The sequence below is a fragment of the Falco naumanni genome, chromosome 4, assembly GCF_017639655.2.
Source record: "Falco naumanni isolate bFalNau1 chromosome 4, bFalNau1.pat, whole genome shotgun sequence".
Taxonomy (NCBI): Eukaryota; Metazoa; Chordata; class Aves; order Falconiformes; family Falconidae; genus Falco; species Falco naumanni.
Window position 1 is genome coordinate 47,224 of NC_054057.1, and position 20,010 is coordinate 67,233.

Sequence of the window (20,010 nt, forward strand, 5' to 3'; positions counted from 1 at the left end):
GCGGGGCGGCACAAAGAAAGGCTCCTCCAGGGCTGCGCAACCAAGGACTCCTCCAGAGCGGAAAGACAAAAGGGCTCCTCTGCCGCCAAGCCATCAGGGGCTCCTCCAATGCTGCACCACCAAGGGCCCCACCAGCATGGCACCACCAACAGCTGCTCCGCTGCACCAAAGGGGCTCCAAGAAGAGCTGGGCATCAAACAAACTGCTCCTCCGGCGCTCCCTGCTAACCACTGCTCTGCTGCGGCGGCACAAAGCCAACCTCTGGGGAGGCGCCAAGACACGCTCCTCCGACGGGGCGACAACAACGACTCCTGCGCGACGGCACAAGCACGGGCTCCTCCAGCGCAAAGCAACAAATGGCTCCTCCAGGGCGCTGCCACCATCGGCTCCTCCTCGGCAGCGTAACAAAGGGCTGCTCCACGACGAGGGGCTCCCGAGGCGCTTTGCCACCAATCGCTCCCCTGCGGCGCTGCACTACCGGGGGCTCTCCAGGATGGCTTGATGACAATAAAGCACAATTAATACCATGCTTGAAATACAATACAGAACACAACAGATTTAAAGTACCACACAAACAATGCATTACCAACAAGACAACCAAAAATGCAAGTTATACCGCAGCACACACAAGACTATACAGACCAGACCCACTATACACACGATGCATAAAACACAAGACAACACAGACAATACAATATACAATACAAAACAAACCACAGCACAAAGCGCTACCTACCGTGCTCCAACGTGGAACAGCACAAGGCTCCTACAGGGACGAGGACAACGGCTCCCAGGGAACGGTGCGACCAACAGCTCCTCCAGAACAAAGCCATCAAGGGCTCCTCTGCAGTGGTGCGATGAAGGGCCCTCCAACACACGGCAATGAAGAGCTCCTCCAGGGGAGCACGATGCAGGGCTCCTCCAACATAATTAGACACAGGTGCCCTAGCAGACAGGGCAAGGAGCAGCACCTGCGGGACGGTGCAGCTAACGGCTCATCTGCTGCGGCACAACAAAGGGCTCCTCCGCCATCGAGCCATCAGGGGCTCCTCCAATGCTGCACCACCAAGGGCCCCACCAGCATGGCACCACCAACAGCTGCTCCGCTGCACCAAAGGGGCTCCAAGAAGAGCTGGGCATCAAACAAACTGCTCCTCCGGCGCTCCCTGCTAACCACTGCTCTGCTGCGGCGGCACAAAGCCAACCTCTGGGGAGGCGCCAAGACACGCTCCTCCAACGGGGCGACAACAAGGGCGCCTGCGCGACGGCACAAGCACGGGCTCCTCCAGCGCAAAGCAACAAATGGCTCCTCCAGGGCGCTGCCACCATCGGCTCCTCCTCGGCAGCGTAACAAAGGGCTGCTCCACTGCGGCACGACGAGGGGCTCCCGAGGCGCTTTGCCACCAATCGCTCCCCTGCGGCGCTGCGCTACAGGGCTGCTCCGGGGCGGCGCCACTGGGGGCTCTCCAGGAGCAACACTATCAGCATCTCCTCTGGGGTGGTGTGAGCGCAATGCAACACAACTCATACCACGCTGGAAAGAACAGACTTGAAATACAATACGTCATACCATGTATTACAAACAGCCCAGCAGAAAACACAAGACGTACCATAGGATACAAAATACAACCCTACGCACACCATACCCACTAGGCAGGAAATACAAGATACAACTCAAGAGACCCTCAGTACAATAAGCACTAAACCACGCAAAACCAAAACAATACAGCACAATATACAATCCTGACAAAGGTCGTGGAATACATACCCATGAACACAACACATTCTGTAGAATACACGCAATACACCATACAAAAACTACACTACGCTACATTACATATGATGGAAGATATAATGCAGGACATACACTACAGATTTCAAAATAAAATACTAAATACAGAATGCAATACAAAATACTACACGTTGCATAAGATAAACAAGAGACTGTTATAAATCATTAGGATAGAACACATTATTGCACAGTAAATACCATATTACACAGAGCATAAAATAAAACCGACTCCACTCTACAAAGGACACATAGAACACAGGAAATACATTGCATAAAAAATTCTCTACAGAAAACACAATCCTTTCCATTTCATGGATACTACATAGTACATGCAGTACAAAACCTACAGTTCAATACACCTAAGACATCCCCTACAATACAAAATATAAATACAATAGAAAATACATACAAAATGCAATACCTTACCATATGATACCATAGATACCGGACTTAGATTACATACCACACAATACATGCTAAATTATACCACACCTGCTAAAAAAAGGCATGCATACCATACATTACAATGCATACCATGCAATACATACCAGACCGTTCCCCACACCATCGCCTAAATACCACAGCATACCTGAATTACCCTGTAATAGCATACCATGCCATCCTACAGCATAAAAAAATATACCTTCCCATACTAAAAAAACCCACCACTATACATACCATACTGCAAATACAGGAAAGGCAATACAAAATGCAATATCACGCTTAACGTAAAACAACGCAGACCACACAATACCACACCCAATGCCAAACCACATCCCACACTACAGCCAATGCTTCTGGGGCAGCACAGCGAAGGGCTGCAAGGAGGCCTGGGCGGCACAATGAACAGCTCTGAGAAGGAGGCAAAATATAGGGCTCCTCAGGCATGGGGCAACAACGGGCTCCTCCACGGCAGCGTGATGAAGATCTCCTCTGGGGCGGCGCAAGGAGGGGCTCCTCCCGTGCAAAGCTAATAAAGGCCTCCTCAAGAGCGCTGCGATGAAGGGCTCCTCTGGCGCGCCACCATGAATGGCTCCTCTGGGGGGGTGCAAGAACCAGCTCCTCCGCTACCAAGCGACTAAGGGCTCCTCCAGGGTCACATGAGGTCACATAATTCCACCGAGCTATACAACCCCACTTCCCTCTGCCATTCCTCAGACAACTTGCAATACACACCCCAGATACAATACAAAACAAAACAAGATACACACCAGACATTCCATACCATACCCGACATACAAAACATACACTACAATTCCTAGAATAAACATAATAAATACCATACAACCTATAGAATACAAGAAAGCCAACAGATTACATACATAAATACCATACAATACAGAAAATACACGCTACAACACAAATAACAGCACACAAGACGGCACAAACTGAAGCACAATACAATACATATGAGACAATGCAAGAGCCCTACATAAAATACAGTACATACAAAACATACCAAACAACACAGGAAATCATACAGCACCACACATACCACACAATTTATGACAAACCACACCATACAAACCACAACACAGTACACGTCATCCTAAAAAACACATCACAACACAGAGAGAATACAACACTACACACAAGAGACGGGAAATACTAAGCGTCAAATACCATGCAGACAGGGCATTACCAACCATCCAACAGAAAATACAGGGCATACCCCAGAATACAAGACAATACTATACATACCATACACACAACACACACAGAAGTGCATGATACACAACACAAAATACAATCTATGCAATACCAAACCGTACAATGGGAAACGCATGCAACCCAAAATACAGTCCAATACAAAATACAACCCATACCACGCAATAAAATACAGACCACAAGAAACAATACATACATATTACTGTGCGTGTAATACTATGCCACACAACACAATGCGTAGAATTCTGCACAACACAGGCAATACACAATACAATATACAATCCAAAACAACCTGCAGTACAATATGGTACATACCCTGTGAGACAGACCATACAGTATCTACTACACCGTACGTACCATGCAACACAATACACAATACAAGAAAACACAGAATACAAAACACAACACAGAATGGAAAAAGTAGTATACAATAGAACACAAAATACAATAAAACACACAAGAGAATACAGTACATCTAATTACAAAATTCCCACACAATACATACAATAAATATACAACACATATAGTAGAAGTACTACACAACACAATGCACTAACACACTAACAGAAAAAATATCATAAAAAAAGTACATACAATCCAATATGATACTACACATACAATACATACAGATACACACAACACAGTACATAAAACCAATACACGGAATACATACAGTGCAATACAAAATATAAATACCATACCATAGAATAGAAAATACAATACATACAATAGAAAATACCATACCGCACTATACCATACAATGGATACCATACATGCAAGACATATAATATATTCCATACAATACATGCCAAACAATACTATACATGCTGTACAATACAATGCATACCATGCAGTACATACCATATAACTAAACACCATACCCTAAACACTGTACAGTAGCATAGCCTACCATAGGCACAATACCATACCACACATACTATACCATACAAAATACACCTTACCATCCAAACCAAAACACCATACATACACTAACGGCAATACAAAATGCAACACAACGGTCAATGTAAAGTAATGCATAGAACACAGTACCACAGCCAGTTCCGTACCATATCCCGTACCACACCCAATACCTCTGGCACAGTATGCTGAAGGGCTCCAAGACCACCAAGAAACACAATGGAACTCTCAAAAAACACCAACTGGGGAATCACCCCAAAGAAACTAGGAAGAGAACGGCTCCTCCGGGGCCATGCAGTGAAGCCCCTCACCAGCGTTGTGTGGTGACGCACTCTAATAAAAGCTGGATGATGAAGCACTACTAAACAGATACACAGTGAATGAAGCTCCCCAGAAAATCCAGGTGGTGAACTGCCCAGGAAAGCCAGGCAGTGGAGGAACCCAACAAAGCCCCTCTGTGAAGGACTAGCTGGGCATTCAAGCATCCTCCAGGGCCTCATGCTGACGCACTCCTCACATGCTTCAAAACCCTTGTGAGCACTTCTAGAAAACAGCACTGAAATAGCTGTTCTTATCCTCAGTCAGAAATACCCAGCCAACAACCGTACAGTGATAATTCCTAGGAAGCTGCAGGAAAGTTCCTGAATGCATCCAAATTCATCACCTCCTAGGCCTTCCTGGGAAATTCCTCATTTCTCACTGGTTTTACTGTGCTAAAGAACTGCACTACACCAGTCCCAGAATGGAAATGCTGCCTGCGTTTAGCCAGGCTACACCTCACAGGGACACAAAGGCCGCATCTCTTCCCGGACCACTGCTGTTGCACAGGGATCAGTCAACTTTGTGGGCAACAGAGTTGAGAAGAAGCTATCCTCTTCAGTCTTTATCTTAAATATATACTACCTTTACAGGGAACATAGACATTCTCAAGGCCAAGGGAGGAAGGGCTTGTCCCTGCATGGCATTTAACAGTCTGTTCCAGAAGAAAAATAAAGTAGCGAGATTAATTTCTGGGCCCCAACACCACAATCCAGCATATCCTGTAAATGCAGACTTAAAGGGAAAGCAGTGAGCAAGCCACTGCACTTTAGACACGATCCTGCAACACCTTCATGCATACGAGGGCAGAGGGGTCTCCCCGGCAGCGAGTTACCTCCTCCCCCTGCCAGCAGCAGGGACAGAAGAGCGACAAGCACTCACACCATAAGCAAAGACATGTTTCTGACACTGCTTGGAAAAGACCACTCCACACCACCTGCTCACACACACGGAGCACCACAAAGCTGGGCAGCACTAAATTCAGCCTGCTCAGGCAGCTCCTGCTTGCCTCGGGGGTGATCCACATACCCTTCTCCCCACAGCCAGCACAGGAAGACTGGAGCTCCCTGAGCACAAAACCCTGGCATCGTTTCTACATGCACCCCAGGGTGTAGCGCAGGGCACGGGCCACGCTTCATTTATTCCACATGAAGAACTGCCTGAAGAACAGGTTCTGAATGGGCTGGCGCCCACGAGCCATCTTAGCTGCCCCTCACGTCAACAGCACATCCATAACCAGCTCCGTTTAGTTTTCAAATGCCAAGCGGTGTGTGCGTTCAACGGCCTCTTTTGAGGTGGAAACTGGCAGCACCAGAGGTCCCCGGTCCCTATCTCCAGTGCTCAGCCTCTGAACCGCGGGGCCTGATGCTAAACCACCCGGCGTGACACAGCGCCACAGCCCGGCGCACACTCGGGGCCTGTCACCGCGCCGGCTCCTCACGGCAGGGCCGGGCACAGGCTCCAGACCCGCAGGCAGGCTGCCCGCCGCCCGCTCCGGGGGAAAAGCGCCTTTCTCCCCTCGCCAGTCCCGCCGGACAAGGTGTTGGCTCACCCGGCCGTCCTCCACGAAACTGCCGCCGCCGCCGCCGCCTCAGGGCGCTGCCACCTCAGGGCGCCGCAGCCGCGTCCTAACGACAGCTCCGCGCGCGGCAGGAACCGCCCCTCGCACCGGCCGGTGCCGCCCGAAGTTTCCCGAAGCCGCGCGCGCTTCGCTCCCACCAATGGCAGGGGAGGGGAGGGGCGGGGCGGGGAGGGGAGGGGCGGGGAGGGGCGGGGCGGGGAGGGGAGGGGCGGGGAGGGGCGGGGCGGGGAGGGGAGGGGCGGGGAGGGGCGGGGAGGGGAGGGGCGGGGAGGGGAGGGGAGGGGCGGGGCGGGGAGGGGAGGGGCGGGGCGGGGAGGGGAGGGGCGGGGCGGGGCGGGGAGGGGAGGGGCGGGGCGGGGAGGGGAGGGGCGGAGCCGGTGCCGACAGCCCCGGCCGGAGGCCAGAGCAGCCCGCCCGCAGCTCTGGCGGGCCGAGGGAGGGGAGAGACAGCGGCGCCCGCGGCAGAGCCCGCCTGGCAGGGCTCGGCTCGCCCGCCCGCTCCTACCCAGCCCCCCGTAACCCCGCACCTCAGCCCCGGCCCCGGCCGAACCCCCACCTGAAGCCAAGCCTGGGGCGAGCCCCAGTCCCAAGCCGCAGACCAGCTCCTGCCTGTCCCGGGGAGGACTCGCTGAGGCGGCTCCGTCCCGACACAGCCCGGCTCCGATGCCTCGCTGCGGCAAGAGCTCTGGCCGCGGCAGCTCCCCGCCGAGGGCAGCTCCCCCCGGGGGCGGGGGCGGCTCGGCCACAGCGGCGGCAGCAGCGCCCGCCGGCCGCAGCCGCCCGCGGGGAGGCGCTGAGGCGCAGTGCCCTGGCAACAGGCAGACGCGCTCCGGGGAACCCCTCGGATTCCCTCTGCTATGACAAGGCGCCACCCCATTGGCCGGCGGCCTCGACGCCTCTGGGCCCAGCCAATGGCGAGCGCCCTGGCCCCCCGCCCGCCCGCCCGCCCGCCCGCCGGCAGCCCCGGGCCCGGCCAGGCCCAGCACAGGCCCAGCGCGGGGGGCGGCAGGCTCGGGGCTGCGGAGGCCGCGCACAGCTCGGGGCGGGAGCGGAGGGGCCCCCTCAGGGCCCGGTTTGAGTCCCCCTCGACTCCTTCCCCGAGAGGAGCCTGGTCACAAGGGGACGGCCACACGAGCTGGTCAAAGAACACAGCAGGGGTGTTGCAGAGGGCACCGCGTCCACAAAGGCCTCCTCAGGCGGCCACAGGGGGGGCAGCGGGCCTTCACCCCGCTGCAGGGAGAGGGGACTCGGCCAAGCCCTGTAACGTGCTTCCCTGTCAGCATCAACACCGCTCACGGTGACTCCCTTGAGCAAAACTATTGGGGGACAAACTTGGAAGAAACCTGCAATAAACTTTGTCAGAATCCACGGCTGAGCCTATGGAAAGCTCTTACTCCCTTGCCGTCTGCCCAGATGTCACGGCAGGATGGTAAAGAACTAAGAGGCAAGAAAAGCAGAGAAAAATCAAATTCAATTGAAAATAAATTCCTTTAGTTTAAAAATGAAATCGCATTAGTTTAACTAAAGAACTCCTTTTCAGGTCCCACTCCAAGATTAAGTCATTATCCAAGAGTTACGTGTATTCGGGCCACCACAACAAAAAATGGCAATAAAGAGAGGACTGTGCGATAGGAGCAGCAGAGCAGCTCCCTCCTCTAAGCCCCTGTCAAGGGCAGGTACCTGGGCACGGACCCCAGACGGCCTCCGCGCCCCCTCACCTGCCATGCCCATGAACAGGCCAGCAGAGGTTTGTCTCTGCAATCACTGACCGTCGGTGGAAAACCCCTCCCAGGACCATGCCTGGGCTGGGGTCTCCTGTCATTCTCACCCGAAACAGTGTCCGTTTCTGAGGATCACTCTTCCAGAAAGACATAAGCCAAGGAGAAAGCAGCCAGAGGCTATGGTTAAGAAGGGTCAGGGCTTCGGGAAACAGGGTCTCACAGGATTAATCATAGGGTGAATGGACTTGTTTAACATCAGCATCTTCTTAACAGAAGAGCTGTCTAAAGGCCTTTAAATATTTAAAAGGATGCTACAAATCAAAAGGTAATTAACTTCTCCCCATGCTCTGGGTTGAGGGCACTCCGTGTTGACCAGGCTTTCAATGAAGCAAAGGAAATGCATTTGAGGCGTTACGGAAGGAGAATTTGGGGGCAGTTTGAGAGCAGTCTGTAGCACCACAAGATAAAAGGAGGGAGGAGTTACGGTCTGCGCCCCATCACACAAGGAACAGAGGCTTGCACATCTTAGCCATATTATTAAAACAGATGGGTACCCTCTCAGGTGGCAGCTGGAGGAGAAGCACTTCCTACTCACTTCATTTGAAGTACAGTATTTCAAAATGGATTTTCTGGGGAGGAGGCAGGGGGGTAAAGATTTCACCAGTTGCTTTTTTTCAGAGCAAATAAGCATGTATTACAGGGTAATGTGATGCAGAGTCTACGTGGTGAAACGTTACCCTCTGCCTTTCTGGGTAACTTGAAAATTTTCAGGGTCTCCTGAGTGCCCGGGTACTCTCATCTGTATCTCCAACAGAGTAGTTTCGATCAGCATTCCAGTATCCTGGAGTTACCAGTTCATCCTGCCAGAAGAACAAAAATGCATCCTGCTGTTAAGGAAAGAATACAAGAACAGGGAAATGCACTTCAACAGAGAGAACTTCAACCTACCAGCACAGAGCAGCTCACGACAGCTTTGACTGTCCCAGTGTGCTGCTTTGGTCATACGCAAGTTTTTCAGTCCCGATGTATCAGTAATAAAACTTGATCTATCATGCAACATCAAAATTTACTTCCAAATGTGCTTTTGTGATTACAGATCTGACTGGGAGCCTCCAGCAATAAAAAGCTATTTCTGCTTTCAAAGTAAAGGCTAGTAGCTCCTGTGAGCAGCTTAAATAGCCATTCACAGACGAATGCTGTGATACAGAATGCTTTAGCTTGAGGAAGGTTATGGTCACAGAAATCACTGTACAAAACACCAAATGGATTCTTTCTGTATGGAATAACTTGAGCAAACAGTAAGCCGCTGGCCAACAGAAGCTGATGTTCTCCAAATTCGCAAGAGTTCCCCATCATAAATGTTTGTATTTTTGACATCTACAATTTTTGAGAGAAGCTTCTGACACACAATTGGCAGAAGATGGTCCCCACATCCAAAAGCACCCAATGCCAGCTTGCAGCAACAGCCATTTCATTTTAAGCAGAGCACATTGAGCCACACAGCTGAAAAGCTTGAGTGTATTTGGATGTCTGTCTCCAGCTCCCAGGGGAGCCAGAGCCACACAAGAATAATTCCCCTGCAGAATTTCCAGATTGTGTCCAAAAAGGTGCCAAATTCACATGGCTCCAGTCACCTGCCCTGAAACACACTAAAACTTTTACTTTCCTGAAAGCTCAGGCGTGCTGCAAACACACAGAAGGCAAGATCCTTCAACAGTCTTTAGAAATCAGAGACACAGGCAAACGTTTTTCCCCGCAGTATGTTACAAGTTTAATTGTGCAAAAATACAGTCATCAAGACTTAAGCTTTGTTGTAAACTGAATGTAATTCCAGTGAGGTACAGGCATGGAAAGAGGCCCTACTGTAATTACAGCAAATACACCATAGTCACTGTTTAGACAACCATGCGGTTCGATACACTGATATACTGTTCTCAAGTGATTTACACATTCTGTATTTAACTGTATTCATCTGTATTTACTCTGTATTAATCAAGAGAACCAAAGAAATGACACCAAAGAGGAAAGCCAGTAGCACTGCACTAACTCAAAAGAACGTTAACAAAATTTAGACAAACTCCCCAGTGATGGCCAAGAATTAGCCTGTGATACGGCAGGTGGGCAGTGTAACTCCCCTTCATCCAACACAGTATATACTGTGCTTCAGCAAAAGAAAAGGCTTTCCTAATGCCAGTATTTCTTTCAAGCACAGGAAGATGAAGCATTAACAACCTTTAAAACTGTGTTTCAAACTATGAAATACCAATGGTGTTGCATAAGAACATAAGAAATAGATGGGGGGCGGGGGGGCCAGGAAACAAAAAACTTTCAGAGCTCAGTTCTCTGGCTCCACCACTTAATAAGACAAAAAAAACCCATATGGAAAAGAAAGACACTGCTGAATCCCCTCGCTGACTAAAATCCTCCTGCAGTGCCTACATCACTGAGGAAAAAATAGCTTTCAAAGCAATTCCCCTCCTTACACATTCATGTTTTAACATAACCAGCTTGGGCATTCGTAATGCTGTCCCCCTATGGCTACTTTTTGGTTCTAACAAATCTAGACGCTTCTTGCAAAAGCATTTCAACATCTTTGTTATCCTTGTCTTCTGAACTTGGTTCCCAGTCAGAGTCTTCATCGGTAGGTTCGCACACCTCTTCCTCACCATCTCTAAAGCCGCCATTAAGGTCATACTCATGTGGTTCATCTTTCTGCAGGAGCGGGCTGGAAACTAGGACCATGCGTGGCAATCAGTTAGCTGAGGGGAATGTGCTCGAGCTTGTCTGGACAACAATTAACATGATGAGGCATGTTTGCAGAGCACAGGGGAGTGGGAGACGGATGGCGCCAAGGATGGCGCCAAGGAAAGGTAACACCTTGCTGTTAATTGCTGGTAGTTAACCACCAATCAGGGATTGCCTAGTATGCAAGGCTTAGCTTCAAGAACCAATCTGTTTAAAACGCGCAGCTTCTGAAAGTGTATAAAACCTCGTGCTTCTGTACAATAAATTGACATTTGCTTGCATCAAGCTGCGTCCCGTCTCTTCATTCGCCGCATCCTTCTCCACAGCCCTTTCTCCTGTAGGGACAAAAATGCCATATATTCATGAATAATAAATACAGAACTAAAGAGACCTTGCAGGGGCCATCTAGTTAGCCTCTCTCCTCAGCAGGAGAAAGGCTCAACTAAAGCACTCTATCCAATGCTGACAATTTTGTGTTTGATTTTCAAGACTCTCATGTAAAGCTGTACCATCCCTCTCTGACCACTACTGCAGGGCTTACCAGTCTGATCACTTAAGAAAGTTCTCCTTAGTGGCTTTTCTTCCAGCACTTGGAAAACAGTTGCCAGGCCTCTTCTGATAACATCTTCTGATATCAGAAGAAAACGGTATCCGATAACATCTTCTGACAACTCTCCTTTCCTGAAGGAGTGGCATACACAATTTTCCTGGTCATCTTCCTGCTACTTCTATACCTAAACAAGGCATCTTTCTTGCCATTTAGCCCCTAGCTCTTGCTAGACAGCTATTCTGACTCTAAATTTTCTGCCTTCACCCATCCATATTTACTTAGGGCTACTTTATACTCTTGCTCTTTGGAATCTGACATGGCTTTGAATTCCCATTCACTTCTTTCCTGAGCTTCAGGTCAGCAAAGACAATCTGCTAGATCACTCGCCTCCTACGTTCTCAACTTCGATCTGTGCTGTGTAGTCTGTGCTTCCTTTCTGAACACACGTTAAGGACAAACGCTGAACACTTCTTTCCCGAGCTGGATGCAGCCTACCCCTTTCCCAGTTCAGTCTATTCTATCGCGCTGCTGTCCAATCTGCTGCCTATCCATCTTCTGCACAGCTCACACTTTGTGATTAAATTGCCTTCTCTCTTCCCAGTATGTCACAATACTCTACGTTGGCAGGAATCAAAACTTGGAAACCTCTATTCACAAGAAATGGATGCTGCTCGCTGCATGTTCCTAAACTTTTTTAGGCAGCTTGTCTTGCAGTAGTCTTTTAATTGCTCAAATATGTTGACATATATAAACCAGTTCCCAGAGACAGGGCAAGCCTGATTTTTGAAGAAGCCTTATCTACCTGACTTGGTAGCATCGATGCAAAGCTGCTGCCATAGCAGCATTGCCTTCTCCTTTTACTTATCGGTAGCTGTGAACCTTTAACAAGTTTATTTCCACTGCTTTGGGACTTTGGCAGATGTGCACGACCATTGCTCTACCAGCCTACGCTACCTCCCTTTTTCTTACAGGCCCACAATTCCTAACTAGCCACAGTCTGTTAATATTCCAGTCATGGTATGCTGCCCTTAAGTCACACCCCTGAGTAAAGCTGTATTTGTTCCTTTTCTTCCCAGCCTCCAGTTTCTGCATTCTTACCTCATTTGGAGATAACCTGTCAATGATCTCATAATGATTTATCTGTTGAGCAGTTCTTATCATCTTTTATATGAAACTAGAAATGTGTCTTCTCAGCTACACAACCCAGTCCAAATCATCCATGTTTATATTAACCTCAGGTATTTCTTAGCAGCTTCTTGAAACCTCAGGTCAGAGCTCCAGACACTCAAGCTGTGCGTGTGGTGAACAAGCAAGAAGACCAGCACCTGGGTGTAGTCAGATCACATCCTCTGTCAGTTACATTTTTCTGCTAGTGGGAATGTTACTATTCCAGAATTATCTTATGGTCTGATTAACATTTTATACTCTATAGCAAGGTTTTCAAAAGCACTTACAGCAGCAGTCAATTCCCTCAAAGGTACACAATTTTATGGGTGAACTGTGCTACAGAGGCACCCAATGACTTCCTAGAATAAAGTCAGCCATGTGTGACACAGCCAATACTACAACTGAGAAATATCCTATGGCTAGCAACCTATATAGCACCTAGCAGAAAATCCTGAAAATGTCAGCTGTCAATTTCGGCTGTAATCCCACCCCATATGATGCTTGCTAGTTTACTGTTTACCAGACTTTAGAGGAAAGTAATTATGCCCATGTTTACCCATAACAGCAGAATTTTTTCTAAGAATCACAGACTATAGTCGTGCAGAAGGAATTATGTCTGGAGGGAGAAGTCGAAACAAAGATGCTAAATACATTAAGAACAAAATCTCTCTTCTCAGCCTAAGCCTGTGAGAATAATAAGCCCAAGACCGGATTAACAAAGAAAAACTGCTCTTCATTTTCACAGCACTGCAGGTGGTATTTTACAACAGAAACAGGAATTCTGGAAAAATACTGATTACTTCCATATTTTTCCTACAAATGTATGTGGAGCATACGATGTTGGTTTTCATCCACCAGTGTTTTTAGATTTCAGCAGTGAATGATGCACTTCCATGTCTTCCCACTCCTCTTTCTGCTATAGTTTAACTCAGCTCCACAGCCCCTGAAGCTGCTCATTAAGCACAATTCTCCCTTTCCCCTAGTACCATATTTATAAATATGACCTTGAGACATTCCCTGAAATTATCTCCTTCACATGGGGAGAAAAAGCTTGCTGACCACCCCTTTACAAAGGGTTATGTTTGGAAGTGAGCCGATCGGCTTGCTAGAAAACATACACAGAAGTGTGCAGGAGAACTCTGCAGACTCCATAGCCACAGCAGGTCATTCATCCAAGTAGCAACACGGCAGTGAAGTCATTCACTAGTGACAATTTAATGACAACACACACTCCAGCCTTTCTTTTTTTTTTTTTTTATCTTCCTTCCTCCCTTACAGCTATTTCCCCGGTAATTAGCCTTAGACTGTTTCTCAGAACATAGACCACATTCTCCATTGGCAATTTGTAATCCATCTCGCAGCAATTAGACTATCGATGTTAAAAACTAAACATGGCAAATGTCATGTAGATAGCACCCTTCTTTTCTTGGCTGGTGGAGTTTCAGTGCACTTGAACAGAAATTAATCCTGCTGTGCTTAACAGTGCAGTTGAGCCAAACAGCACGAAATAAAGGCTAATGGAACCTTGCCTGTGTGATCTCGCATGGCTCGGTACGACCGCCTCAGACGTGAGCTTGCTGAGTGCAACCTTTTACAAGCTTTGCCCTCAAGAGAACTAAGCAAGCCAGTCAACAAGATATTGAGGGGAAAAAAGAAATTTAAACAATCATTAAATATGAACAGAACTTTAATTAATGAATTCCCTTCTTCCCACTGTGCATGGAATATCATTTTTTCCCTGGTTCGTTCTTAGGATGAGGAGTTGAATTTAACAGATTGAATTTCACTTCCATGTCAAAGATTTACACATTTACAAGAGAAGCACTTTTCCATCCATAGCCATGCCTGGCTGACCACCTGCCATGAGCTGCACACACAGGATCTACCATTCTGGTAAGGAAGGTCCTCTTATGAAAGACACAGCTACAATTTTAAACCTTCAAGATTAGCTTTAAACTTCAGATATGCACACAGTCCAGCTTGCTTCATTATTAAAATCTTAACCGCTCGCTGCACTTACAACGCTGCTTACAATTCTTGCCACTCTTTAATGCACATTTCTGCAAGGGAGCAGTGATCAAGATGGGGCTCATACTTGCATCATGGGATGTGGCAAAGCGTACAGCTAACAAATATGCCTCAAAATATGCTAGTGCACAGATACACCCATATCAAGCATTCAGTGACAGCAGAAGTACACACACACACGATAAGGAAATGGGATGGGAAAGACATTCCCGAGTGGAAAGTAGGTCGCAGAACAGAATGGAGGCCAAAACACTTTGTCTAGAAAACTACAGCTATTTGCACTTTACTTTCTCTAGAAGGCAGATCTCTGTTTTGAAGATTTCTGTAGGAAATGCCCAGCCACACCTTGGTGATCTCAAAGAAGACAAGTCAGTTCCCACCTCCACTCGAGATGCAGCAGTTCCACATCCTCATGCCTTGTTCAGGCCAGTGAAAGTAAAGATGGCATATCATCAGGCTTTCAGACTGCTCTTCAACGCTCACTTTTAAATTATTTCAGAAATAACAGGAAGCTTCACATTTGGAAGCCAAACTGAGATACAAGAGATGCCTTGAAACAGAGCTAAAGGAAATTTAAAACTGGAGTCCATGCACCTGCCACATGTAAGTTAATATTATTGGCAGCCGCAAAGCAAGCTAGGTGTACTACTGGTAAATGGAGGAGATACTCATACACAGTATTACAGGTTACATTATCAAGAGAGACTACAGCTTGCCTGTGATACTACATAATCCTCACTGATGTCTAGGAACTAAAGTTCGAAGGATACGTACGTAGTTCACAGGGAACACTGCCCCAGCTGAAAGGCATTACCCTTCTTCGACACTTCAGTCCTAACAAGCCTGTAACATCAATACCTCAGAGTAAATATAAGAAAAGCTCATCACCACATCCACAGATATCTTTTGACATTTATTTAGAGGTCAGTGCAATGCAGAAGGAGTATCTCAGTGTTTCAAGAGCAATCAGTCTTCATGGGGTAACCTTAACTAGCTGTGGATGAACTATTGGCTCCTTTCATCCTATTATGAACCCTGTTCAAGGAAGGAAGAATTGACTTGGTCACACATGTCTCTCAAAACATTTGTTTGTTTCGCTGCCTGCTTCCAGGGAAGGACAGGTGTGCTCAGCACACAGGAATTCAATTCCAGCACTATTACTTGCAAAAAAGGAAGCAGAGTTTTACTAAAATAACGACTACCTTCTTCTCAGGTAAGTATTATCAAGCATCTCCAGCACCACTAAATGCCCCAAAACCCAAAGCAGATCAGTTGCATCCCATGCTGATGGGCCCATTCATAACATCAGAACATACCATTTTTTGAAGTTTTTGTCGTGTTCTTCTTTCAGGTACTAAAGAAAGAAATGTTATTAGCCAGGACAGAGTACAACCTAGCAATAAGGGTTATTCGGAGAGGTTGCTACAACAGAAGACTGACTTATTAAAATAAATGCTGCAATGGTTGTGCTGTATTTACAAGTATAAAAACTACTCTGCTGCCCCCAAAAACCTTTTTTTTTGTATTAAATGATTCTTGAAAGATTACCCAGATGAACTGTTCTTACAATTATGAACCATGCCGTCTGTAGACAAACATCATCAGTACTGGTTGGGGTTTTTACAGCAGACAATTGCAGTATTTCAAAGCATTTAAATATTTTACGCCATTGTTTCCATAAATGCAATTTCTCCTTAATAACCATAGAATGGTTTGGGTTGGAAGGGACCTTAGAGGTCATCTAGTTCCACCCCTCCTGCCATGGGCAGGGGTAATGTCATAATCCTGATTTTTTGAAGTAAAATGCATTATCATTACATTTCCCTAACTGTTCTGCTCTAAAGTACTGCCTTTTTGCATTGGGAATTAAATTGGAAAAAAAAAAAAACCCTTCAAGTCCAATAATTAAGAAAAAGCACAAAAAGAATGCAAAGTACATCTCTGAATTCTCTAAGAACAGACAAAATATAAACAGTATATTCCCCTGTGTTTTTCAACAAGTCTAGTTACTGGAATACAAAAAGACTTTTAGAATAGAATCTCAGATTCAGTTTTAATTATATTCCCTCCAAGCCTCAACAGAACATACATGCTATAGGGATACACACATTTTGCTGTGGGGATGGGAAAAAAAGCTACAGAAAAAAATTTACTGCAGTATCCATTTGAAATGTTGAGAAATACTTCAGTATATTCCCTGTTTTCACTGTAATACTCCAGCTCCAAATGGAGGAAGCAGAATAGAGAGATCTGGTAAGACCATGCTATACCATGCTTAGTTTTCAATAAAACCTGTTAAACTCATGAAAACAGCCACTTGCCACCTGGCATTTTTGTCAAATCCTAAGATATAAAGCATACAAACTATGTCAGCGGTGTCTGACCCAGACCATCTTGTTTCAGTTGAAAAACATTTGAAAAAGTGAATGTAAGTGTGCAGCGGCCAAGCAGCCCTGCCTTCCTTATCACAGACAACGGCAACACCGCATGCTCAAGAAGAGCAAGGGTGCGGGGCAATACAGAGCAAGCTGCAAATGCAATGTTACTTTCTCACTTAAAGCATTTTATTCCAAGGTGTTGGCATCCATTACTGGGTTTGGGGGTTTCCCCCCCCCCCCGCCACTTTGAGCTATACTGAACAACTTGGCTTACCTGGAGGTGCACTGTGCTTGTATTCTAGTTTATGCTGTGGATTCTTCCTGCAAAGAAAACAGTAAAAGCTTGATTTGCCACCTTGTTCCACACCTAACAAGAACCTAACAAGTTCGCAGAACTCCTTTGTATTTTGTGAATAATTTTCACTTCTTTTCAAAATAAAATTCTGTGACCAGTGCCTTACTGCAGTGTCTCAGCTTACGTAATGTAGGGTGGAAGAAAAAAAGGGTTCCATAAGAGTTCCTTTTGTTTCAGCCTTTTAAAAAAAAATAAAAAAGACAGCTGATCAAAACCAAGAGATGAGATAGTTTCCAAACTTGTAAGATGAGATGCATTTGTTCAGCATAATAAGAACTGATCCAATTATTTACTCTCACTAAAACCAAAACCAGAACATAACCTCTGGTGCATAAAGTGCAATGCACACACAGTGCATCACAAGTCTGAGATACCCAGCCGTAACTTCCATATTCTGCAACATAAGGCTAAAAATCAAATAGTTTGGGAAAATTAAAGAAATTGAAAAGAATTGCCTGTCTCAAAGTATCACAGGGAAAGGCCAAAGAAGGACTGTTAAGAGAGTTTACTCATTTCTGCAATATGCTGCTGCAATCTGGGAAGTTCAATATACAAGTGTGTATGTCTTCTATTAAAAAACAGCATCAATGCAATGAAAATTAAAAATTTAAAGTCAACTTACTCTTTGATCTGCAATAAATGCTCCCCTCATTCAGGCTGCGATCCAGGTCATGAACACACTGATTTATCCCACCCCCCAAAGCAGTTATCCAATGCTGTTCTAATGTTTTAACTTGGTCCCACTTACACCGTGCTGATCTGTTGTGTTAGTGTATTAGAGCTGGCACGTTAAAATTGTTTCAGCTCAATTTACTTCTGTGCAGAAAATTAAAATTAAAAAAAATTCTAACTTGGAAGAAAACTGGTTCAGTTGTCCTAATTTCTCCTTCTGAAAAAGAATCAACAATTAAAGCCCACTATTTAAGAATGGCATACCATTTGACGTTGCTTGAAACACAAGATTAATTTCTATAACTGCAGAATTTTTTTGATATTCTACAAAATACCCTTGCTGTGAAGACTGCCTTGTAAAACTAGTTGTTTATGTTTTCTTATTCTTCAAAAATAGAATACTCTTCAGTAAGAAAATCTTATTTTTACATCAAATAACTTGTTACACATTCACATACTTGAAGTTGATTTACAGTTTTATAGCTACTGCTATCCCAAAGTGCATTTCATGTGCATTAGAAGGGATAGTTATCTGAATAAAAACATGCAAGTACAGCTTTCTATTAAATACCGTACTGAAACAGAACAGTTGCTTAATCCAGTGTTTTGCAAGTGTTGGTAGCATCAGAGCATTTGATCCCAACTCAAGGCACAGCATTTAGATAACTCAATTATGTATTCCAGTAGTAGCCAGCAGATAAAGACAACAAAAATAACATCAAAATCCTTCAAATGGCACCTGCTGCTTTGTGGAAAGAATTATCATTGCTTTGTGGGTGCCTCCTTTCTTCCACCCCAAAAAGAATGAAACACTGTTTAAGAAATGATCAACTAATACAGCACAGGAGTTGACTTATCTGCAAGGAGAGACAGTTTTAGTTTTGGACAGTGTCCATTGTACTCCTGAAAAGTATGTTGGCAATTTCAGGAGCGGTATAAACCTAGATTTCTCGTCCTGAGATGAGAAATTCATCTCACAGATGGTTTTTGAGAAAAGAAACACTTCTTCTGCATTAGTTGAACATAAGATGGCTTTTCCTTAAAAGTTACTCCCATTTTGTTACACTTTATAAAGAACACGCTCTTTAGGATCATCACGCTTCCAGGGAGAGAGAGAGAAAATGTTTCTGCTCAAGCACAATCCTTTAACACAGCAAGCTGTTAGTTTCAAGATGCCCCCACAGAAGGGCTGTTGTCTCAAAATACATCCTTTTGTCCATTGCATCAATTACAAAGCAGTCATTACACTCTGCTAAATACAAGTGTAAAACCTACATATTGAGAAACAAATGGAACAAAAGGATCTTGTGAAGAAAATCAACAGCTGCTAAAAGAAACAGCAGTCAGCCATAAACTGGATTTTCTTGCTGGTACCTAAATTATGCTTTCTAACAAATCAAATACTAACTAAAATAGAGGTTTTGTACAAAATCTTAACAAATATTTTGTCAAAATCTGAACTAAAAGTTACATATCAAGAAGAACATGTAACAATAAAATTATTGTTCCTATACAAGAACAGTTTACTACAGGTTGAAAAATGAGAAGTTTTGATCTCCAGGCCACTGAACAGGTTCCAAAAGTCAAGGCTTCATGTTCACCAGCTGAAAATCACAAATACTTCACAGACCTTGGTGGCATAAAAGGTAGCAGTCTGGCGCCAGTAAATTTGGAAAGCCACAGTCAAGATTTAACATCACTATCCTACTGTCAATTTGCAACTCCAGGGGAGAACATTCTTAACCTGTAAAACAAGAAAAGCCATTTTGCACAGTGCTTCTTACCTATAACAAGCCGTTCCATACGGACATTCAGGCCGGTTATCATTGTTATCCTGAGTTACGATCTCTGTTTCATGATTGTCATCGTCATTAGGGTGGACTAAAACTGCTGAAAGTGAATGGGATTCTTCCTGCAAAAGACAAATATAGATCAAGAACTGACTATTCCATTTAAACAGGAGAAGTGGAGGTAAGAAAGGTGTTACTGAATCAGTGACATTTTCAGCGGTTACAGAAAGAGAAGCTTTTAATGTTTAACTTGATGCAGAATGTAAGACCTGCTTTCAGGATAATGAAGAAAACCTTTTGTTTCAGCAGAGGCCGCAAGAGGTTAA

General features: G+C 45.6%; 1 protein-coding gene across 1 annotated transcript in view; it reads right to left on the reverse strand.

The window, feature by feature from the left end:
• Window positions 1–10,994: 10,994 nt before the first annotated feature.
• The window catches only part of LOC121087911 (aprataxin and PNK-like factor), a 9,274-nt gene continuing 258 nt past the window's right edge, over window positions 10,995–20,010 (reverse strand). Inside the window, exons 2-5 of the mRNA XM_040593438.1 lie at window positions 19,679–19,806; window positions 17,142–17,188; window positions 15,806–15,843; window positions 10,995–11,079 (exon numbers count right to left, since the gene is read on the reverse strand). Of these exons, the coding sequence (XP_040449372.1) occupies window positions 11,026–11,079; window positions 15,806–15,843; window positions 17,142–17,188; window positions 19,679–19,806 (267 nt within the window). The 3' untranslated portion in view covers window positions 10,995–11,025. The remainder of the gene's footprint in view (window positions 11,080–15,805; window positions 15,844–17,141; window positions 17,189–19,678; window positions 19,807–20,010) is intronic.